Source organism: Balaenoptera borealis (genome assembly GCF_965194805.1).
Source record: "Balaenoptera borealis genome assembly, chromosome: 4".
NCBI classification, from domain to species: Eukaryota; Metazoa; Chordata; class Mammalia; order Artiodactyla; family Balaenopteridae; genus Balaenoptera; species Balaenoptera borealis.
Window position 1 is genome coordinate 133,499,166 of NC_138861.1, and position 25,728 is coordinate 133,524,893.

At 38.4% G+C, this 25,728-nt stretch overlaps 1 protein-coding gene across 17 annotated transcripts in view; it reads right to left on the reverse strand.

Annotated features, from left to right (window-relative positions):
• Positions 1-24,672, reverse strand: part of ANKRD50 (ankyrin repeat domain containing 50) — a 56,951-nt gene extending 32,279 nt beyond the window's left edge. For 2 of the 17 annotated variants that reach the window (XM_082391377.1, XM_082391387.1), the window contains exons 1-3: positions 21,903-22,037; positions 14,491-14,612; positions 9,228-9,313 (exon numbers count right to left, since the gene is read on the reverse strand). Coding sequence is in view for 7 of the 17 variants with exons in the window: in XM_082391385.1 (XP_082247511.1) it covers positions 21,903-22,414 (512 nt within the window). In the remaining 10 variants the exon portion in view is untranslated. The other 15 variants (XM_082391378.1, XM_082391388.1, XM_082391373.1 and 12 more) reach the window with 14 other exon arrangements.
• Positions 24,673-25,728: the final 1,056 nt, after the last annotated feature.

Consider the following 25,728-nt stretch of genomic DNA (forward strand, 5'->3'; position numbering starts at 1 on the left):
GGATATATTATTAGGATGAGAGTTGCTAGGTTAAGGGGCATATCTGGGTATATCTTCACAGATATTGTCAAAATACCCTCTAGAAATTATATAAATATACCCTCCCAACAGTTGCGTAAGAGTGCCTGTTTCCCTAGCCCCTCCATTATAGCAATTAACGTTATTTTCCATAGATATGCAGAAAATGGCATCATAATGCTTTTAATTGACATTTCCTTATCATGAGGTCCATCTTATTTACAAATGTCTAGGAGTTATATTTCTTTTTCTTTAAACTGTGTCTTCATAGCCTTTATCCATTTTCCAAAAGATTAATGTTTCTCTTTTTTGGAGAGTATTAAGAAAATGATTTTGTTGCTAATATTTTCCATCATTTGTTACTTTTCTTTTGACTTTTTAAGTGGTTTTTTTGAAATGTACAATTTCTCTGTTGTTTTACTTTTATATAACATATCAGTCTTTTTTCTTTTATGAATTCTGAGTTTTATATGTTAACATATCAGTCTTTTTTCTTTTATGAATTCTGAGTTTTATATGTTTCATTTCTGAGGGGACTTCCCTACTCTAAAGGTTTAAAAAAACATTTCCTCATGTTTTCTTCAAAAGCTTTGAAAATTTTATTTTTTAATCACGTTAGTTTTGACATAAGATGTGAACTAGGTTTCCAATTTTTTTTCCCCACATGGCTCCACAGTTATCCCCAAACTATTTACTAAATTATCTTTCTCTTATTGACTTGATTTGAAATCTCTCTCTCTTCACAGAGTAAATCCCCATATATATTTTGGCTAAGTTTCATCTCATTCTGTTGTCTCACCATCTCTTTTCCAAGCATTTATATCTCTGCTTCATGCAACTGTTTAAGTCAGGCAATTGCTCATTAATTATGTTTTCATTTAAGACAATATGTTTGGCTACGGTTTTCTTTTTGTTCCATGGCAATATTTTTCTGGTGAGCATTTCTGGTGCTGTTTTTTTTTTTTTTTTTTTTTGGGGGGGGAGAGGAAGAGTAAAATGTAGAGCTTTATTATGCCTTCAAACTTAAATTGTTATTCACTTAAAATAGACTGTTAAGATTTTTTTTTTACTAAATCTTTATTAGAGTATAATTGCTTCACAATACTGTGTTAGTTTCTGATGCACAACAAAGCAAATCAGCCATGTGCATACACATGTCACCATATCCCCTCCCTCTTGAGTCTCCCTCCCATCCTCCCTATCCCACCCCTCTAGGTCATTGCAAAACACCAAGCCAGTTTCCATGTACTACGCTGCTGCTTCCCACCAGCCAACTATTTTACATTCGGTAGTGTATATATGTCGATGCTACTCTCACTTCACCCCAGCTTCGCCCTCCCACCCCATGTCCTCAAGTCCATTCTCTATGTCTACCTCTTTATTCCTGCCCTGCAACTAGGTTCATCAGTACCATTTTTTTTTTAATTCCATATATATGTGTTAGCATATGGTATTTGTTTTTCTCTTTCTGACTTACTTCACTCTGTACGACAGACTCTAGGTTCATCCACCTCATTACAAATAACTCAATTTCATTTCTTTTTATGGCTGAGTAACATTCCATTGTATATATGTGCCTTCTTTATCCATTACCAAAACCAGAAAAAGATATCACAAAAAAAGAAAATTATAGACCAATATCACTGATGAACATAGATGCAAAAATCCTGAACAAAACACTAGCAAACAGAAGCCAACAGCACATTAAAAGGATCATACACCACGATCAAGTGGGATTTAACCCAGGGATGCAAGGATTCTTCAATATACGCAAATCAATGTGATACACCATATTAACAAATTAAGGAATAAAAACCATATGATCATCTCAATAGATGCAGAAAAAGCGTTTGACACAATTCAACACCCATTTATGATAAAAACTCTACAGAATATGGGCAATAGAGGGAACTACCTCAACATAATAAAGGCCATATATGACAAACCCACAGCAAGCATCATACTCAATGGTGAAAAACCAAAAGCATTTCCACTAAGATCAGGAACAAGACAAGGATGTCCACTCTTGCCACTCTTATTCAACATAGTTTTGGAAGTCCTAGTCTGATGCTGTTTTTAGATGCCTTCTCCCTACTGTTTTTGAGATATATTTTTACATATCTTGTGACAGCTCTTCAGTAAGATAACTTCTTTCTGGATCAGCAATTGCAGGTTAGTGTGTCCAGTGTCCAGGCTTCTAAGAATCTCCTTATGACTCAAGAGTTATGGGAATGAACAACTTCTTTGCGCTTCTACTTCTCCCCAACCAATTAAGATGAGAAGCTGTGGGGATGTATACAAGGAGGCCTTTCTCACCACAACCCCCTCACCATTACCCCCAAATGTCTGACTCTTGCACATAGCTCATGTGGGTGACTCATTCTTCCCAGCCCTCTTTGTTCTTCCTTTCTGCTTAACTGGGTCCAGGGAAACTTCTAGCATAAGTCTATAACCTGTCTCCATGGTTCCCAATGAGGGTCTTTATGCTCTTGATGATGTTCAGCGTATACATTTATTTCAAAGAATAAATGTGTCAGTTTTGTCTGCATCTCAGTTTGATATTAACTTCCACATTTAACTTGAGGCTGGGGTTTAAAGGCCTCTCATAGTTTCACTTTCTTGCTATTAGACTATTTCCCAGGCCTTAGTCAGTCATGTTAAAACCAGAAGCCAAACTATGGCTTTAAAAATGTTGAGTAATTTTTTTCTAGCCTTGACCTCACCTCTAAACTCCAAACTGTCTACTACCATCTCCATGTGGATGTCGTACAGGCATCTCAAATTTAACATGTTTAAAGAAGCATTCTCTCTCAATTTACCCCCCAAATAAGTTCCTCCCCACCCGTCTTCCCCATGTCAATTAGTGGTATCCCATCACCCCCCTAGTTTCTTAAGTCAAAATCCTAGGACTAATTCCTGAGTCCTCCCTTTTATTCCAGCCACGGTCCCCCCTTTCAGTCCTAACCCCAAGCTTTCCTCCAGTCAGGGCCTATGTACTTGGTACTCCCTCTGCCTAGAAAGCTCCCCCAGGCCGAACTTCTCTTCCTTCAGATTTCAACACAAAGTTTATCCCTGAAGAGGTTTTCCTTGGCCACCATGTCTTAAATGGCCTTCATCGTCTATTACTGTTCCTCTAACAACTCATCCTGTTTTCTTTGTAGTGTTGATCCCATCCTCAAAGTAATTTATTGCATTATCTCGTGTACTGCTTTCACTGTAAGGCTGGGGTGAAGCTCCTCCACTTCCATGCTGCCTCCCCCAGGATGGCGCCCATCCTGTGCACTGCTAGATTCCCAGCACTCAAAACCATTATTTGCACATCACAAACAGTAAAATTTGCTTCATGGATGAATGGTAATTAATAGGAAAACTGCTACTCTGAAACACTAGATAAAAAATTTTCTAGACTCAGAATTCCCATATTCAGTTCCCTTTCATTTATTCCAACAAAAGCACCATATGGGGATACCTACACCACCAAGTGACACACAGATCCATATCTCTACCAGATTACATTTTATCATTTTATAAATGACAATCCCATCAAAGTATACACACACAAAGCAAGAGTGCTTTAGAAGTCTAAAACAGATATTCCTGTTTGTGAATATGTATGTATATATTATCTTCAAAATGAGATAATGTAATAGTATTAGATTATCACATTCATACAAAGATAACCACCGTCTTTAAAAACAGCAGTGAGCCACAGGGTTTTACCTTTGTAGATACATGTAATAAAATGTGTTACATTTCTTAGGTACATTATTAAAATTCAGGCAATATATATTACATTCTTAATACTTTTATGAATTTAAAGTCCTTGAGCTAGCTTTCCCCCCATTTTCAATTCTATGTTGAAAATAAGCACCGGCAGCATCATGCTTCTGTAGCTGGCCTTCTGATATTCAGGCAGAAAGGCAGCTAAAAGACCATTAGGGCAATTCTGAAATGAAATCCATTCTTTTTTTTTTTTTTTTTTTTTAATCCAGTGAATTTACTTACTGCCTTTCTCAAGAGGCTAATTAACTTTTTTTTTTTTTTGAGGGGTGCTCTAGATCAGTACTTTTTTTTTTTTAATTTTATTTATTTATTTATTTATTTATTTATTTATTTATTTATTTATTTATTTATTTATGGCTGTGCTGGGTCTTCGTTTCTGTGTGAGGGCTTTCTCTAGTTGCGGCGAGCGGGGGCCACTCTTCATCGTGGTGCGCGGGCCTCTCACTGTCGCAGCCTCTCTTGTTGCGGAGCACAAGCTCCAGACGTGCAGGCTCAGTAGTTGTGGCTCACGGGCCTAGTTGTTCCGCGGCATGTGGGATCTTCCCAGACCAGGGCTCGAACCAGTGTCCCCTGCATTGGCAGGCAGATTCTCAACCACTGCGCCACCAGGGAAGCCCGAGGCTAATTAACTTTTAAAAGCTCCTACAAGTATTATAAGGAGTATACTATTAGACAGATACTACATGTACAATAGTTTCTTAAGGTTTTCACTGTTGAACATTGAGTTTCATCTCATTCTCTGGCTCACACCCTCAGGTGTAGAGAACTAGTTAAGAGTCTCCCTCCCAGTCCTACAACAAAATAAGCCAGGCAAACTGCAAGTTCAAGACTTTTCATGAACTCATGAGAGTGCTCAGGTCACAGGGCAACCAACTAGCCCAAAATCTAAGGTGACACAGACATCTGCAGGCAGACACAGAATGCAAGCACTTACTTACCTGGGGCAGATGCACCTGGACACTGGAAAACAAACTGAATAAAAAATAGGCAAAAGACCTGAACAGACACCTCACCAAAGAAGCTACAGATGGCAGGTAAGCATATGAAAAGAAGTTCAACATCATATGTCATTAGGGAATTGCAAATTAAGACAAGCTGCTACATATAAGCTAGAATGGCCAAAATCCAAGCACTGACAATACCAAATACTGGCAAGGATGTGGAGCAACAGGAACTCTCATTCGTTGCTGGTGGGAATGCAAAATGGTACACAGCAAGTTTGGAAGACAGTTTGGCAGTTTCACAGAAAACTACACATACTCTTCCCATACAAAACAGCAATTGTGTCCCTGGTATTTACCTAAATGAACTGAAAAGGTATGTCCGTGAAAACACCTGCACACATGGTGTATATAACAGCTTTATTCAAAACTGCCAAACTTTGGAAGCAACCAAGATGTCCTTCAGTAGGTGAATGTTAATAAACTATGGTACATCCAGACAATGGAAAATCATTCAGCACTAAAAAGAAATGAGCTATCAGGCCATGAAAAGACATGGAGGAATCAAATGTATATTACCCAGTGAAAAAAGCCAATATGAAAAGGCTACATACTGTATGATTCTGATTGTCAAACATTCTTAAGGCAAAACTATGGAAATGGTAAAAGATCAGTGGTTGCCCGAGGTTACGAGGAGGGAGTGATGAATAGGCAGAGCATAGAGGATTTTTAGGGCAGTAAAACTACTGTGTATGATACAATAATAGTGGATACATGTTATTATATATTTCTTAAAACCCATAGGATGTACAACACCAAGAGAGAACACTAATGTCAACTTTGGGTGATAATGATGTGTCAGTGCAGGTTCATCAGTTATAACAAATGCACCATTGTGATGCAGGATGTCGATAGTGGAGGAGGCTGTGTGTGTGCAGGGATGGGAATAAATGGAAACTCTCTACACGTTCCCCTTAAGAGCAGTGAACCTAAAAAAATAAAGTCTGTAAATTAAAAAAAATAGTATGGTATTTGCAAAAGACAGACACATGAAAGTCTAGAAACAGACCAGTATAAATACAGGAAGCTAATTTTTCACAAAGTTGCAAAGGGAATTCAATTGAGAAAGTTTTTTCAACCAAAAAAAAAATTATACGTAATATTACCAGATTACCCACTTTGAATTCTGCAGTCTAAAATCTCACTACTATCTAGTGAAATTTAGCATCAAAATATTATACATTTGAAGTTTACCTAGAAGGGTAATCCTAAATACCTAGCACTTTCCAGAACCATGTGGAAGTACAATGCTGACAAACTGGCCCGTCATTTTATTAATGAAATGATTAAATTCTTTCAAAAGGCTATGCTTTAAAATAAAAGTTAGCATAAAACTAAATCACTAATAATACTTACTTAATATATTTTGTCTTAGGAAAACAAACACAGGTTTTACTTTTCTCTTTTTCTCCCGTTTCATTAAGATATATAATTGACATATTACATTGTATTAAGTTTAAGGTATACAACACATATATGTCCATATTGTAAAATGTTACCACAATAAGCTTAGTTAATATCCATCATCTCACAGTTAACAATTTTTTTCCTTGTGAAGAGAACTTTTAAGATCTAGTCTCCTAGCACCCTTCAAATATACAATACAGTATTGCTAACTATAGTTGCCATGCTGTACATTACACCTCTTATAACTGGAAGTTTGTACCTTTTGACCACCTTCACCTAATGCCCCCACCTCCTAACCCCTGCCTCTGGGAACTGCAAAGCTGATCTCCATTTCAATGAGTTGGGTTTTTTAGATTCCAAACACAAGTGAAATCATACAGCATTTGTCTTTCTATGTCTGACTTATTTCACTCAGCATAATGCCCTCAAGATCCATCCATGTTGCCACAAATGGCAGAATTTCCTTCTTTTGCTATGGCTGAATTATGTGTATATATGCGTATCAAAATTTCTTTATCAATTTATCTAAGTCAATGGACACTTAGGTTGTTTCCCTATTTTCTTTTCTTAGGAATGAAATTACCCTCCAGTAAATTAAAGCATGTAAAAATGTGGAACAGGGTATAAGATACCTCAAACCAGTTAGGGATCAAATTTATATACTCAATAAAAAAAACCTAATAAGTACAATTGATAATTAAAATCAGGTCAGGAGCTTGGCCAAAATGTAGGGTAAAATTTCTCTCTAAACTTCGACCAAGATATTGGTGTAACTTCATGCTTTTATGAACTGTTTCCCCTTTGCTAAAATATAGCAGGGAATGATGGACTATAAAAACAAAATGAAATAAGAAAAACATAACTAGAGTCAAAGATAAAATAAACATTTCAAAGTATCAGAAACAGAAAAGAAGCATAATGCTGTGAGTGAACCAAAAACTTCAGCTTGTCAAACAAGTCTGCAATGGCAGCCTGGGGATTAGATGGTGGAAGTAAAAGGGACGAGGTAGTAGTCCTGCCTCTACTAATAGGACTCAGATTCACTGTTTGAAACTAGGGGCTGGAACAGGGGCTCTCCTTATTACTAATGAAAGAAGGAAACAAAAAGCACAGACTACCGCCTAGGGCTATGGCTTTTAAGAAGCAGCAGGGAGGGCAAAAAATCAGCCTCCATGGAGACAGGAACTGAACCTAAAATGATCATGGGTCAGTGACTAAATCTACAAAATCACTTGTATCGGCTTGGAGTGCGAGCTTCGTATCTCAATTATTGGCCCTCATCCTAGACTGCACTGAGGGTGGGGAGTGGTAGAAGCAATCGGCAATCAGAGCAAGGAGAGCAGAGGTAGAAGTGGTGAACCAAACAGGAGAGTGAAAAAAAAATTACAAAATTCATAGCACTCAGAGAGAAAGCAGCAAACTCAACAATCAGAATACATGTTCATGTCCAAATGAAAGTAACTTATAAAACTGCCAAAGAATGTGAAGAAAATGTAGTTGTGATATTCACATAAATAAAAGAGGGAATAAAATCCATTTTTTAAGAAAGGAATTATTTAACAAGCAAAGCCACAAATCAAATAAAACAGGAGAGAACCAGAGAAATCTTCCTCATCAGGACTTCCACTGCCAGATAAAATGCAGTAGGTGGCAGCAGCCCAAAACTCCCGCTGCAATAGCTAGAAAAAAAATGTTATCCGTTACAAAATTTACATTTTTAAAGATATGAGAAAGCTGTTGAAGCAAGAGAACAAAATGAATTAGAACTCCAGAGGATGGGAGTTGATCCAAAATGAGCAAAACAAAAACAAAAAACCAAACCACCTGCTGCTTTCTCCTCAGGGGTCATTTGCTGATTTGAGGCATATAGTGATTTTAAGTATAGACTGAGAATCAGGCTTGGGCCACCCTGAGGGACTCTACCAGAGGAATAAAATCAGCACAACTTTCAGAGGTCAGCTATGTCTCTTTCAGAGAAAGTGCAAATCTGAGGTGTCCCTAAAAAGAGGCATAAAATCAGCACAACTTTCAGAGGTCAGCTATGTCTCTTTCAGAGAAAGTGCAAATCTGAGGTGTCCCTAACAAGAGGCTGATTTTCTCCAAGGTACATTTGCTAAATTCTGGGTTGTATTTAAAAAGCTGGGGAACTAGGATGAGTGTGTCTAAAAGCCAGCATGAAATCTCCCATAGTCTGTATGTTGAAGACAAAATTCTGCTAATGGGAGGGTACTTGCTTTAAACACAAAACCCATCCTCTTCAAGACATTTGTTAGAATTTGAAGGTATAAAGGGCAGGAAGTCAAAGGACTAAATAAATATTTCTTGGGGAAGAACTGAATTATCAAGTCCTTTCGGAACTCTCAATCAAAAGCTTAGAAGGTCCACACCAAAATAATAGAAATAAACTAGCAGTCTTACTAAGACTACAAAGGAGCCCCAGCCCACCTCCATCCCTGATTTTATCAGCCCCTCACTCTCTCTGACCAAATGAGAAAAACGAAAACCTTCTCTGATGAAAGATATTATCTGGAACTCTAGTCATTTAACACACTGTCTGACATACAATCAAAAATTATCAGACAGAAAAAGGGCAGAAATACGTGGTTGGTAATCTAGAGGAAAAAGAGACAATAAATACAGACTTAAATAATCTAGATATTATTGTTAGCATGATATTCATGGATTAAGAGATTCAACACTCAATTAGGAGATATATTCATAGATTAGGAGATTCAACAGTGAATTAGGAGATATATTCATGGGTTAGGAGATTCAACACTGCAAACAGGTCAATTCCCACAAATTAATCTAAAGATTCAATGCAACCCTAATCAAAATCTCAGCCAGAATATTTGTGCACTCAATCTCTCATGTGGCCTCCACTATACCCTCAAAAGAGAACAAGAGTGAAAAAACAAATACTGTGTTATGTGTTAGTATTATTTTAAAAATAATTTTGACCTTGCAGGGGCCTACACCACACTTGGAGAAACACTAAACCATCCATGCCCCACTTGCCTAGATGATATTTTACACTTCGTTCTTCTCAAACTTCCATGATTTCCTTGCTCCCCATATTCACTTGCATCTATTGACCTTGTTTCCTAGATAATAAAAAATTATTTAAATAAGTATAAGTAACATTTAATATATAAATGTGTGCATGCACACACACACACACACACACCCTTCTAGGCATATATAATTAGAAGAGAACTTCCACAAACTCATTGGAACATCTACTCTCCCAACCCACCTGCACTTATATCTACATACACTGCCTCCCCTCCTCTAACTATGGATGAACCATCTGTGCTCCTATCCCATCCACTCTAATAACAGATCCTTCTTATCTTACCTTCTCAATGATTTATTTCCAGCACTTTGCCCTTTCTCTCTCGAATCATCAATCTCATCTCTTCTTTATCACCCTCAAACACATATCCTTCTCCAGCTATTATTCAACTTTGCTGCTCCCCTTCTTTACAGCAAAATGCCTCAAAAATTCTGCCGATATTTACTGTCTATTTACTCCTCTCACTTACTCATGATCTTATTATAATCAAGGTTTATTTTCCACTCCACCTATACCCCAAGACCTCCATGTTACTAAAATCAATCCTCAACTCAGCAAATACCTGACTTAGCTTATCACTTCCTCCTTCTAATGACACTGTCTTCACTTTGTCACCTGGCTTTCTGCTCCTTTCATATTAGCTACTTTTTCTTCATATATTCTCAACCTTTGAATTTTGAAGTACACTAAGGTTCAGATCTTGGATCTTCTGTCTTCTCTATTTACATTCATTCCTTACATAAGCTACTTAATGCTCTTAAATACCATCTATATTCCATTGAAACCAAATTGATATATAGAGACAGCACCTCTCTTTTGAATCTAGCCTTGTAAATCTAACTGCTTACCTAACTTCAGACGTCTAATGTTGAACATACGCAAAACTAAACTTCTGACCTCAAACTCCATCTTGCTCCTGTTAGTCTTCTTCTTTTCAGTAAAAGACAACTTCATCCTTACAATTTCTCAAGCCAAGTATCTTAGAACCAAGTATCCTTGGTTCTAAGTATCCTATCTAAGTACTTGGTTCTAAGTATCTAACCAAGTATCCTATCTCAAGCCAAGTATCCTTTACTCCTCTATTTTTCTCATATTCCACCATCCAATGTGCTATCAGGTCAATCTTAAAAATAATCAGAATACAACACTTCTCACCACCTCCACCGCTTCACCTTAGTCCAAGTATACTGTCTCTCACCTTGATTGCTGCACTGGCCACTTACTGGTTTCCTTGCTTCCACATTTACCACCCCAGTTCTCAACACAGTAGCTAGTGTGATCCTTTAAAATCATGTCATATGATGTTTCACTACTCTGTTTAAAAGACTTAATGGCTTCCAATCTCCTCAAAGTAAAAATCAATGTCCTTATAGTGGCCTCCAAGTCCATACATTATGTGGCTCCTAACTACATCTCTACTTGTCTCATCTACTCAACTACTTGCTCACTCTGTTCCAGCCACACAGGCTCCCCCTTGTTTCTCTTGGATAATATTAAGCCAACTCCCACCTCAAGACTTTGTACTTGATATATCCTCAGTCTGGATACTTCCTTCAGGATGCCCTAACCTCCCCTATATAAATAGCAACACTCCTCCCCCAACCTACTCAGCACATCACTCCTACCATCCTTACTCTGCTTTGATTTTCCACGTAGCACTTATTGTGTAGTGATATGCTATGCATTATATACTATCTTCTTAACTTTTCATTTTTCTACTAACCACCCACCCCAACCCTCAAAATGTAAGCTCCATAAACACAGATGATATTTGCCACTTCTTTTTTACTAATATATCTCAGTATTAAGAATGGCATCTGGTGCATTCCTGGTATCTAATACATATTTGATAAATCAATGAATGAATGAATAAACCAAAGTAAAATAGAGAACTCAGAAATACATGCATGTGTATGTATGTGTGTGTGTGTATCTCACCGCAGTGGTATTACAAATCAATAGTGAAAGATGAGCCATTCAACAAATGCTGCTAGAACAATCAAGTAGAAAACAAGTTTTTAAATATTAAGACCCAAAAAGGCCAAAGTGTAAAGGAAATCATAAAAAGAAAAGATTGAGGGACTTCACTGGTGGTGCAGTGGTTAAGAATCCACCTGCCAATGCAGGGGACATGGGTTCGATCCCTGGTCCAGGAAGATCCCACATGCCGTGGAGCAACTAAGCCTGTGCGCCACAACTATTGAGCCTGTGCTCTAGAGCCCGTGAGCCACAACTACTGAGCCCGCGTGCCACAAGTGCGCCTAGAGCCTGTGCTCCGTAACAAGAGAAGCCACCACAATGAGAAGCCCGCGCACCACAATGAAGAGCAGCCCCCACTCGGCGCAACTAGGGAAAGCCCGCGCACAGCAACGAAGACCCAACACAGCCAAAAATAAATAAAATAAATAAATTTATAAAATAAATGAATAAATAAAATTATTAAAGTTATGAGAACTAGAACAATTTTAAAAAAAGAAAAGATATATTTGACTATATTCTTTTTTGTACATTTCAAAACAAAAATTTCACAAGCAAAATGACAAGCCACAGGATCAAGGATATTTAAAATAAGGTACCATTTCACATTCACTTTCCAGAACGTAAAGAACTCTGACATTATGGCAAGTATTGGTGACCTAGTAGAGTAATGGAAACTCAAATTACACAGTACTACAAGAGGATAAACTGATGTAATTTTAAAGGGTAGTTGGTACTATCTCCTCAGAGTTGAAGATGGATATACACACCTTATGATCCAAAATTTCACTTCTAAGTATTCAACCTGGAATCACCCTTCATTACTATATTCCTAGTATAAGCACATCAGAATACCCAAGAATGTTTGTAACTGTTTTGTAAAGTTGAAAAAGTTGAATACATCTTAAATGAGTATCAACATGACAACAAATGAATTATAGTATAAAGAATGAAATTATATACTGTATGGTAAAGTGAATCATGTAGATCCACATATAAAAACTTGGCCAAACATAAAAAAAAAAATGTTACACAGAAAATGTTGCAGAATAGTGCTAGCAACACAGTACTATTTATACAGAACAATGGTTTTCAAAGTGTAGTCTGGGGATCCCTAGGAGTCCCCTATTCGGGGTCATAATAAAACTAAGATGTCATTTGCCTTTTTCACTCTTGTTCTCACTCAAGGATAAAGTGGAGTTTTCTAGAGACTGCATGCAGAAACAGAACCATGATAATCCAGCTGTCTTTTATTAAGCCTAACATTAAAAAGATTTGCAAAACAATGTAAAACAACGCCCCTCTTTAAGTGTTTTTTTTTTGGTCTTGGACAGTATAGTTATTCTTTCATTAAAATGTTATTTATGTTAATAGATAAAGATTTAATATTATTAAATATATTAATACATATTTAAATATTAGTTTAAATTTTAAATAAACAAATATTTATAAATACAACCCACATAAACAAATTCTTTAGTGTCCGCAACAATTTTCAAGAGTATAAAGGGGACCTAGAATAAAAAAGTTTGAGAATTGCTGATGTGGAATCAAAAATGTACAGAACTAGAGCATGTAACAAGTATGTGTATATACATATATATCTATCTCCCTATGTATATAACTGGTCAAACTGCATAGGCATAAAATGTAAATTCACAGGAGGGGTCACCTACGGGGTGTGAGTAGATCAGACTTAATGGGATACCTGGGTGGCTTCAAATGTGGATTATTTTTTCTTTAAAACAGAAACAGGAAACCCAGATTTAGAGCAAATATGGCAAAATGAGGAAGTACATGCATCTTTGTTTTTCTATTTTATTAACTTTCCTGTATAACTGAACCTTTGGGGGTAGGAGCAATCTATCATTTCCTCTGTAAATTTATTTTCTACAATTTCTTCCCCTTTAGTACCATTATTTTTTCCCTTTCAATTCCTGTGAAGTCCTCCGTTTGCAAGTTGCTTCTCTCCCTAAAGTAGCAATTTAACAAACATATTAGCTGAGATTTAAGCTACAAAAGTTTTTTCTCCTTTCTAAGTGAATATGAAATTTAAATGACAATGGCTGAAAGAATGATAAGAATTCTACAGATGAAACTATGGATTTATGACCTCATATGACTCACATCACATAACATAAATCTGATGCTATTAAAAAGATTTTCCATTGATAAAAATTAATTTCAATATGAATTGTTGACACTGATGAAATCATCAAAAATACTGGTTTTAAATACTTTTCATCTATAACTATATAATCTACATATATAGTATTATTCCACAGGAAAACAGAATATTTCAAAGCTGAATATGGTTAGAGCAATACAAATTATCAATGTGACAAAATTATAACATTTTAAAGTAAAATACAGTTACTCATTAATTCAGGAAATACTGAGTCTCTGCTATAGTCTAAGCCCTGGAGATATAAAGACACAAGACAGACAAGTACTCTGCTCATTCCAGAAGGCAGACAGAAAGTCAAAGTGAACAAATGCACAAAATAATTCCCAATCATGATAGACACTGAAAATTAAGAAATAAAGAAAACAAAGTGAGATGTTGTGATTTAAGAAAATGACTGGGTGGGGAGACTTCTAAAGATTCAGTGGACAAGGGAAGATCTCAGAGGACGTAACATTAAAGCTGGTACACTAAGTGATACCAGAGCAAGTAGCCATACAAAAATCTGTTGGCCAGAATGTGACCTATTTCAGAACAATAATAACAATGTGGATGAAGAACCAATGAACAAGGCTGAAAACAGTACAGGCTGAAGTCAAAGGCTAGGTAAGGGCTAGACCATGTAAAGCTTAGATTTTATTCGGAAGGTAGTGAGAAGCTATCTGCAGGTTTTATGCAGAGAGTTATTAACAAGATCTGATTATCCTTAACTGCTTTGTGAAGATAAGAGGGACAACAATAGCAACAAGAAGACCAGTTAGGACACCACTAAAAGGGATAATGGGAGTGGCGGCAATGGAGATGAAGAAAAGTTGAGGTATTTGTTTTATCTTGGAAACAGAACAAAAGTACCTGACGGATTTGAGTGTAGGGGGTGAGTGAAATTGAGGAATCAATGAGGACTCCTAGATTTTTGATGAAAATTAATGATTTCCTATTTGAAATATTATTTCCTTAAGTTTTGTATTGTTAGCTATTGCCACAACAGTAATATACCACAACCACCCCAAAACCCAGTGGCTTGAAATAACAATCATTTATACTTTCTCCTGTGTCTATGAGTTCGTTGTACTCCAGGCTTGGAGTCAAGCTTCAGGTTGGGTCTGGTTTACTCCACATCTCCCTCATCCTCTTTGGACCAACAAGCTCACCAGAACATGTTCTTCTGAAGGTAATGAGACACAAAAAGGACAAGTCCAATCACTCACGCACATGTTAAGCCTCTGTTTGGGTAATGTCTACTAACATCCCACTGGCCAAAGCAAATCACATGGCTGAGCCAAAATCAAAAGGCAGAGAAGTACACTTCTCTAGCAGAAGGACTGCAATATCACATGGCAAAGACCAAGGATACATGGAGAGAAGAAGAACAAAAGCAAATAATTCAATCCACACCAGTTTCTATATATTCAAATCATGAGTCACAACTGTAAAAGGTCACCAGTTTTTGGAATGTTCCAAATCATTTCTCAAGATAACCACAATTAAGATATAATTAGTTCTCTTAATTAATACCTATTTTTATTAAGTAATTACATGAACATTTTCAAATTCTACTTTATTACCAAAGACTATATTTAGCTACACTACATGTGTTGTAGAAAAAAAATGACATTAGGGATATTTCTGAGATTAAGATAACATGAAAGAAAGAAACTGGTTTGAAATTTAAAACAATTGTATAGTATGGTCAAAGACATCACTAGAACAACTAGAGAGTAAAGACAGGCAACCAATCAGAATACACTTCAAAGATTTTTTGAAGGGGAGAAAAATAAGTATTTACTTATTTTACTTCATAAAATCAAACCATTACATTGTATAGAAGCCATTATACTTCATAGATATTTTCTAAAAAGCAAAATTGCTAAAAACAAAGTTAAGGGCTAAAAAACAAACTAAAAAAAAAATCTGCAAGATATATAACAAACAAAAGGTCCATATCCTTACTATGTATATCAAGTTCTTACTAAACACTAAGAAAAATAAGGCTATTCTTATTCATATCTCTTGTCGACTTTAACATTGTCTCATATGCTTAAAAATATTTCTTGAAAGAATAAATGAGCTTAATGTGTTCTGGTGAAGTCTGGAAACATGATACATACTTTAGATGGAAGAGAACCAAATTACGAAGAGCTTTTGAAGCCAAGCAGAGAAATTTAAATTTGTTGTAGAGGTTATCACAGGCTCAGAGGAATGGCCTAAAGAAAGCACTGTTTTACTATGGTTAATTGGCCAACTGTTACCAAAATGAAATACATATAGAGAGGCTAAGATTAAGTAGAACATCCAAGAGGTGATGAACAAAAATTCTAGATTAGGGGAAAAGAATTCAAGAACCATTCCAAGAAAAAGATTAAATACCGTAGAATAGAGAAATATAATAGAAAATAGTCAAAGAAAATTCTAGAATCTAGCCTGGGCAGTGCTTCTCAAACTTCAATGTGCACAGAATTCACTTAGGAATCTTGTTAAAAGGCAGATTCAGTTCAGTAGATTCGAGATTCTGCATTTATAGTAACCTCCCAGGTGGTGCCACTATTGTTGCTCTTAAGATCATACTTTTAAGTAGAAAGGGTCTAGGAAATAAGAGTAATTATGGAACAACTTAGATAAGAGAGTCAGTTTTCCCAGAAGCCAAGACAACGATCAAGCCTCATATTACATGCTTTCTTATCAGCCTGTGTCCCTCCTTCTTAGCACTTACCAAAGCTCCATTTTTACATTTATTTTTGTGATTATTTGTTCAATGTATTTCCCCCCACTGAGCTCAGTGTCCTGTTTGGCTCACCACTTTAGTCCTGTTATCTGGACATTGGCACACATCTGGCACATAGCAGGTGCTGGTTATTTGTTTAAGAAATGAACGGGGCTTCCCTGATGGCGCAGTGGTTAAGAATCTGCCTGCCAGTGCAGGGGACACGGGTTCGAGCCCTGGTCCAGGAAGATCCCACATGCCGCGGGGCAACTAAGCCCGTGTGCCACAACTACTGAGCCTGTGCTCTAGAGCCTGCGAGGCACAACTACTGAGCCCGCGTGCCACAACTACTCAAGCCCACACGCCTAGAGCCTGTTCTCCACAACAAGAGAAGCCACTGCAATGAGAAGCCCGCGCACCGCAACGAAGAGTAGCCCCCACTCACTGCAACTAGAGAAAGCTGCGCACAGCAACAAGGAACGAAAGTAGCCGAAAATAAATAAATAAAATAATAAATAAATTTATAAAAAAAAAAAAAAAGGAATGAATGAGTCAACGAAGAGAAATGCTAAGAGACGCTGGATTGAACAGAGGAAGGTAAGTGAGAGACACTCCAGTGAAAAGATACATGTTGATCAGAATGAAGACAAAGGCTGTTGATGTAGATCTGATTGCTATCATATTAGACATGAGCATCGGTAGCCATGTAAGTAAATAAAATTACTGAAGGAGTGTATATACAAAGAGAGAAGATCTAAGGAAGCTTTGTTGGACAAACAGCCAGAGAGAACCTAGAGGAAGGGCCATCAAAGGATACAGTCAGACAGGAGATTCTGAATGCGAGAAAGCACAAATAATGAAGAAAGTTCTAACATATATCATCTAAGGCTAAAGATCGACTGAGTAGTGGATTCAGAAAAGCTATTATGCTTAAACATCTTTCTGTAAATATGTAGACGTAGAAGTCAGATTTTAGCACGTTAAGAAAAAATGAGGTGATAGGGAAGAAGTAGTAGTACTTGCATGTACAAATTCAAGATAATATAATAGCAAATTTGGGGGGAGATAAAAATTATAGTGTTTCTCTACTCAGAAGAATGGAAAACATGTTCATGTTTGAAAATGCCCACAGGAGCCAGGCTGGCATATATAAACAAACGAAGTAGTCTTGGGATAGAATAATAGAGAGTGGAGGAGACGGAATCAAATTAGAATGTGTAGGCCCCACATAAAGACAGCAGCTAACACAGTGCCACCAGATTATTGCTTCAAAAAAAATGAAAAGCTAATAGTGTCAAAATTTCCAATTTTTTTTTTCAAGAAAACCCCCAAATCTGGATGGGTGTGTGAAATTTCCTGAATTGGATAAAAAATATATTCAACCTATAGGGCACTACTTTACTTCACTCTTTCTGATCCAAAATAAAATCTGAGTTATCAAGAAGTAAATAAAAAAATGGCCAAGCAGAATTAAGAACGTGGCTAATGTTAAACAGTATAAATATGGAGCAATGTTATGCCACTACAGAACTGATTAAATGTTGAGGACTAGTTCAGCAAATGACAAAGGTACCAGGAACCAAAGGAAGCAGCACTTAGACATGAAGTATAAAAGAGAGAGAAAGCCCGTCTAGGGTAAAAGGAAAAGATTTTAGGAAGGGAAAGTGCGAGGGTTTGAATGCATGGAAGTCCATATCAAAGTCAAAATAACATAAGAGTTGGAAGCAACAGACAATTCAGTGGAAAGTGACACTATTACACTAAAAGAAATGTAGAATTTTGATTATGAAAATTATATTTTCATTTATTTTATTCAAAATGTGAACTGTAAAGACACTTTTACAAGATCTTTTAATCTGACAATATTTAAGAATAGATAATGATGGTTATCTTAAATAGTCTTAGATATTCAAGACAGATAATGGAAAGGAAATATTTTGCCTTGAACATACCCCACAACTGAGGGTAAGAAGGAAGCACACGCTCCAGTCCCATTCTGTTCTTTGCCCCTTTGTTGAGTTTGCCAAAAATACTTGGAGCCAGTTAAGACAGAAGACAGACATCTGGCCACGTAAAACTATCTGGACCAATCCACATTCATACACACTAAAGAGCAGACAGCAGGTTAATAAATTAATAATCACTATACCAGTCTGGTCTGCATTTAAAACTGACCTAAATGATATAACATTTCAATTTCCTTTCTTATGCAAGCACTTCAGCTCTCCTTCAATCAGGTTCAAGCACATTCTAGATAGGTAAGTAGTATTATTCACTCCTTCAAATGATAATCATTCAGCACTTACTATATGCAAAGTGCTCTTCAAAGCGCTATGGTAAACATAAAATATTAATCAGTCATGAATAATGTCACGAAGAAACATATGCCTAATAGAGGAGATTACAGAACATGTATGCATAAATAATTACAAAAGAAGTTAAAAATCTAAAGAGATACCAGTGAAGAACTATAAAATGTTCAAGAGGGAGATAAAAAGATTAGAAAGAAAATTTCACCACTCAAGGATTCTTAGTCAACATAAAAATAAAGGTCACAGTCTAGTCTTCCAGCTCCCAATCCTTTTCTAACAAGCCATTGTTATCTTTCACCACTTCTCACACGACTTTTCTACTAAACTCTCAAAGTTTAGAGTCGTTCATCCTTAATTCTTCATCACGATTTTATTCCATTTACACTTAATTTGTGGTACCACTGAAGATGTTTAATTAATTCCTATCAACATTACACAGAACAAAATCTTTTTACTCGACTCCGAAAAATTGACATCACACGCAGAATTGACTCACACCTGGCCTTGCAGATTGTTAACCAGAAATAAAAGAGAATGATATCCACTAGGAACAAAGCTTTGTACTTCTACTCCACATCCATCTAACTCTCCAAAAAAGACCCTTGGGGGTTCAAGGACCATGATAGTAAAGTTCAGAAAGAAGTTTCTGGTTGAAAAAATAACCATCTTCAGTTGTGCTTCTAAACCAATCACAGGATCTAAAACCACTAGCCCTTCCCTCATTCCATAACTTAGATGCCTTGATCCTTCTGTCAAAAACAACTGGAATTTGTTTTATAGTTAGAGGACTACTAGGAAACTCTACCTCTAACACTAATTCTAGAAAAGACAATTCAACACAAAAGGCAAAGTTTTGCAATAAAAGCCTGAAGCGGGAGGCAGAATGAAAGAAATCAGCATTTGGTTCTCAAAACAAGTAAAAATGTAATTGTCATCAACTTAGTTCCACCAACAGAAACAGATAAAATATATATATTCTAAATGTAGTAACAATAGCTTTTCACTTTAACCAGTGAAGAAAAATGGAGAAGAACAAAAATAAGAAATTAATGTCTTCATTCATCATTCTCTTCAACAGATAATCTAATTCCATTCGTGTTAAAATGTTCATGTGCTGCATCTACAGTAAGTATCTATATATTGATACCTGAAGTATCAATATTATTTCTTTTTATAGAAATAAGATAAATATTAGCATAAGAACTTAAAGCTCCATGAAGACGGTATTTTGTCTGTTCGGTTCACTGATTTATCCACATCTGAATACCTAACACACAGACAGTTCTCAATAAATATCTCCAGCTGAACTGTGCTTAAAACACAAAAGGCTCTCAATAAACATTTGCTGTAAGAATGAATGAATGGATGTCAGAAGAAATTTCTTGACAACTAAATCTCAGAATCAACAGACTATACTCTACCATGTCAGAAGAAAAAGAAGTAGCAATATTTAACATGAAGTTTAAGATTAACATGAAGTTTCTTTTTTTAATTATCGTGAAGAAAATGTGATTTCAAAAAACTGGTAATTAACAAGTTACCACTTAGCTATGTGACTTCATGTAAGAAGTTAGCTTGCAGCACTACATACTGTATCTAGTATCATTAAGGGTAAAAAAATAGGGATAAAAAATTAGGACGTAAAACTGAAGAAAAGCAGATAAAAAGCATTAATTACTGAATCACTCTGAAATTTCCCCAACTTTGTGGATCTGTGAAGAACTAAGATTATCTTTATCAATTTACTATTTCTATTAAATTGTTTCACACATGAATATATAAAGCCATCAATATTATCCAGTGTTAGATGTTAAGAAAGTAACAATACACAAACTGGTTTGGGAGGTTGTTTTTGTCAAAAATGAAAAAAAAAAACAAAACAAACTTTTCTTTGTTTATATTTCATCTCCTATCATGTTATAATTACCTCCAGCTCTGTCTCCCTCAAAATATTGCAATTCTTTGAAAATAATTATCTTTTGTTCCATTGTCGACTTGTTGAATTACATCTAACCCTGCCTAAATAAAATTCCTATCAAAAATACATTCCTATCAAAATTCTCTAAAGGACTTATCTAACAAGTCAATCAGTCACTAATAAAACCCACAATGAAATCTTAACTATTTGTCCAAAAGCAGAGGCCTAGATCATCTAATGCCATAGACTATGTAAAAATATTTCTTTTTAATTTTTGTGTTCTCACGTCTGCATTCGACTATGGTCATTTTACTGCTTCACAGTCTTGAAGGAAATGTAGCTCTGTGAATTATCAGAAACAGCTTTTCCAATATCAAAGTTACCTAATTTATTTAATGATTCATTACTTTAATGAAAAAGAAAGTGACCCAAGTTTTTGAAAGATCCAGTGGAAGATTAATAAGAGCACCAAAATGGTCCAAGTGGAAAGACTAGGCTTTCCCTAACCAAGTACAGACCGGGAATACAAAGTGATTAGCTCCTTCTGTCAACCAGAAAATCAATACTGGTGTGGTTTTTACACACAGCTCTATTGGCTTCTTATTCCCCTTCAATGAGTAACTAAAACTCACAGGAAAAAAAATTACAGAAAATCCATCTGAGTAGAAGGATCTTTTTCAAGAAAATCTCTGACACTATAGGGAAAGATTTGCTTAGAATCAGAATATATCAAAAATATAGTTATCAGACTTGATTTTAAATATTTAAAGGTATTAGAAATTTACATAGCTAATTCCAATAAAACAAATTGCATAATTACATAATTTAGTTAGACTAAGTTCAACTTAGACTATAAGCTCTTTGAAACATTTCCTAAGGTGTCAATAAATGCAGTTTATGAAATTACTTATAAGAAATGAAAACTCAGCTCTTCAACTAGTGATAGTATCTCCAGAAAAAGCAGTAAGTCAAGAGGAAAAGAGCTGTTTATGGTCAGAGACTTAAGTCTCTTAAAAGTTAAGTTTAATATTAAAGACTGCATTATTGATTCCATACACAGTGATTCCATATTGAACACTGTCTATCAAACCTGGCATCTCATACTTGTGATACAGGTATTGCCTAACCTATTTCCTCATTAATTTAAGAATGATATAACAATTCTAACGCTGATTTTGATGGCTAACAGCAGAAGATAACAGATTTGCCCTGAGTTTTACTGGATGGCACTTACACATTAAAAAGTCTGCAAGAATATCACACCTCTCAAATTAAGTTTCTTCAGTGCTTCACGTTCTGTTATTAAACAAGTAAAAGATATACTTTAATCCATATCCTTACAATACAAAGCTTAAATTTTATTTCCTTCAACAAAGTAAACAGGTGTATTCATAACCCCAGGTTATCCCCAAATATACAGCGGTAGTAAAAGCACTGGCAAAGTTAAGAAACAAACAAAAAAAAAACGAAAAAAACTTTAATTTTTGCACAGAAACCAGAACACCATGACATTCTTATTGTTACCTTTTAAATGCTTCAGCTGGGTTTCTCTCACATTCCCCGGGCTGTAGGAGGCTTTGAACTGCTGGATCCCTTAGCTTGTCCTCATATCCTTGGAGAAGTCCACTGCGGCAGATCTGGGCAACCAGACCTCTAATAAACCCTCCAACACACAAAGTATCAGAGTCCTGGGCTTTGCAGAAATGAAAGGCCAAAGCCTGGCGATGTAAGCCTCTCTGCAAGCTTGTAGGTGAACTTGGCCACAAGAGCTCAGTGCATAAGGCTGTCTTGCCACTGCCAGGCCCTCCTACCAATAACACGCCCCAGGCAGCTCCTTTGCCAGAGACAACACTAGCGTTATTCCCAGAATTCATTACAAGGGGCGGTGTGTTGACAGCGCTGTTGCAGCAGTTAGTTTTCTCCTGGAGGCAGTGCTGAAGCTTGTGGAAAACCCACTCCCTACAGTAAAACTGCTTCCCCTGCAGTAAACTCGTTTGAGCCATTTTGCAGACTTTCTCTTCCCAAGGATTAGTCATAATAGGTTTCTTAGCGTCAACATTTGCTAGAATCTGGGTACGTCAACACAGGTCTTTACATCCATTAGGACGTAACTTGCATATTAAGTTGACTTTGAATGACAAGAGTAACCAGTTACAGTAAAATTCAACAGCCACATAGTCCATCTGCCAACAGAATGTGCATGACTTTATTTGGCTCTTTATTCCTGATAATCAGCAGAGAATATAATAGTTTATATTAATTGTTGAACTGATGGAAAACTGCCTGGTCCCGAACCTTGGCCAACACTTTTCCTATATCTTGATGGGTCGCAAAACTCCATGGTTACATCTGGAGTTCATGTGATTGTGGATGTTTCAAGTATGCAGATGAGACAATACATCTGGAAAACTGAAGAGAAAGCCCAATCTTTCAATTTGTACAAAATGCTTTTCCAGATCGCAAGCGTTAAGTCTGTATCTGAAAATTAGATGCAGAAAAGGTGTCCATTATAGTAAATGCTACCAAAGAGATTACATTTATACAGTAGATTGTCAGTGCTCTACTCCTTGTTGAAGGATAGTCACTCAAAGTACGAGACCCTGCCAGTTTTAAGTATATGGGCAACTGCCAGGGAAGGAACTGTTTCAGATTACTGTCTCTTATGTGGCAAAAATGGCAAACCACTGTTAACACCTTCTTAATTCAAAGCATTCATAAAACGCATTTTTCAAGATAGATTCTTAATGAACCTGTTCACAGGCTTCTCGGTTTAAGATGTCCAGGTAATCAATAATTCCCACCAGTAACTAAAATAAAACAAAAATATCTCAGTGCAAAATATCACATGCTAAAAGCTTACTTATCAAAGAATACAATTTACCATTTACAGTAATCTCAAAAATCCATACACTTCATCTTCGGCACTTTCAAAAAGTTGGACAACTACCCCAAAATCATAATTACATTTTCCTTTCTGTATTTTTCTTCCTCTATAGTTAGGCTTCCCAAACAGCTACATTTTAATCAAGTTACCCTGGATTTTTAAAACCTCACTGTAGAAAGGAGAGAAAAAAAAGACTTTAGGCACATGCAGTAACATCCTTAACTCTAGCCAAAAAGGTCTTTCCGACCAGCTTGGTAGAACAGCGCCAGTTCAGGAAGCTCCATTAACTTGCACAGCCCAGCCAGTCAAGGGCTCTGTTTACGCGACTAGCCACACTTCTTTGTTGATAGTTTGCAAAACCTAGGGGATGATTATCAGGGTTGTGGCTAGATGGAAATGGGTTGGAAAGAAAAAAAGGCGGGTGAGCTTACATGAATGATAAATCCGAACACAAGTACTATGGGAATGCTTCCTTCCTCTGAGCCGAAGGGGGGAACGTTTCGGAGGGGGGTTAGAAATGAAATCTACTACTGTGGCCGCAGAAAAGCCTGCGGGGCAGAGTGCCTTCCAGGCAGGAAAGGGATAAGGAGCGGAGGGCTTCAGGACCGGTGGGTGTTCGCCTACAGTTGCGGCCTCTAGTTTCAGCTGATAGACAAAAGGAACTCCGGGATTCCCAGCGACGGGAACCACCTTTGGTTTCAACAGCCCCAAGGAGCCACAGGGGGGCCACCTTGGAGAGGCCACGGACGGAGGTGCAGCCTCCACCCCGAGGTCTTCCTTCCAGAAGGCTGGGAACGCCTCGACACCCCGCCCCGCCCCGAGATCGGGGTGTGTCTTTTGAAGGGGGAGGGGGTGCCCGACGTCCTTGCCAATCCTTGAGGAGGGGTCGCCTCCGGGCGGCGTCCAGCTCCGCGTCCCTACCCCGGGCGCCGCTCCCGCCCCCGCCCGGCCCGCGGCGGAACGACGGGAGAAGTCGGGTCTGGGGCCGGAGGCAGGACAGGGTGGCTGGGTGGGTGGGTCAGGTCGTAGCCCCCGGCACATGCCCCCAAGAATCCGACCTGAGCGTGGGGCCTCGCTTCCACCGCCTCCGCCGCCGCCGCCCCTCGGTTACCTCGGTCCCGGCCGCCGCCGCCGCCACCGAGGACTCTCAGCTTCAGACACTTGCTTCGCTGAGAAGCCGCCGCCGCCGCCGCCGCCGCCGCCAGCGCTCTCCGGTCTCCAACTGCAGCCGCCTCCTCCGCCCGGCCCGGAGCACGCTCCGGGTTCCAGATCCTCCTCTTGGCCCCCGGCAACTGCCAGTTCCAGCTGCCCCAGCAGCCTTGGCTGTGCTCCTCCCAACCCCCACTGGCCAACCGCCGCCGCCGCCGCCGCCGCCGCAGCAGCCGCCGTCGTCAGGGCAGTGACTGTCTCAGGCAGCCCCGGACCGGCCGGCTCCGCCCCGCCCCGCAGCCCCGCCCCCTCGGCACAAGCCCCGCCCCTCCCGGCCGCAAGGCCTTTCTTCGGCCGCCGGCTCCGCCCCCTTGCCTCGCCCCTCCCCCACCGGACCGTCCAGTCGCCGCCCGTGCCTGGGCGTGTGCAACCGCCTGGGACCCGTTGCCTGCGCCGCGGGGAGACCGTTCTCGGGGTGGCCTCGGGGCTCCGCCTTTCTCGGGGACGGGGGCGGAGAAAGGGGCGGGGGCTGCGTTCTCGCGTCTCCGAGCTCACGCGAGTCGCTGCCCCCCCTTCAGCACTCGGCCCTGAGCCTTCCTTTGTCTTCCAGGCTGAGGGACTCCGCTGGCTTTGGGGGCCGTGTCCGATGCTAGGAGGGGCAGTTGAGCTGGGAGAGTTGCCCCTTGCCACTCCCTTAACCCTCTTGTCCCCAGAAGGCCACTCCGGGCCCGTTGTATTCCTCAGTCATCCGGGTCCCCTTTCAATCTATTAAATTCCGGTGATGCTTTAACTTTCTCAGTCTGGGGCTAAGAGAAGCAAGTAAAGACCGGGTAGAAGGTTGTAAAACTAAAAATCGTAGGGGTGTGGGGCGATGTTCCCACCTGCCTCATGTGAAGGACATGGCCAGATGGAGGTTGAAAGCAATCACGATTGGGTCTCAGGCCCCTGCCCTTCTGGACCGATTGATTACCCACAGAGGCCATTCTATGAGAAAAAGACCATGGTCGAGGTCAGAATGCAGAATAACATGAACTGCCCTAGAGGACCTGACCACAGGGCAGTTACTTTTGAACTAGACAAGCCAGTTGTTTGCATTCACGTGGACCTGGATTAGATTCCAAATCTCTGCTGGGAAAGTACTGTCAACTGATGGAGTAGGAAATGTATCTTTATTATTTTATTATTTATGCTAAAACCATGAGCTTTCCTCCCATTCTCCATTAATTTAAATGTGCTTATTTCTTAAATGTTGAGCCAGTCTCCCATCTGTTTTTAGGAATTCCAAAGTTTAGCTATCACTCTTAACTAGAAAAATGG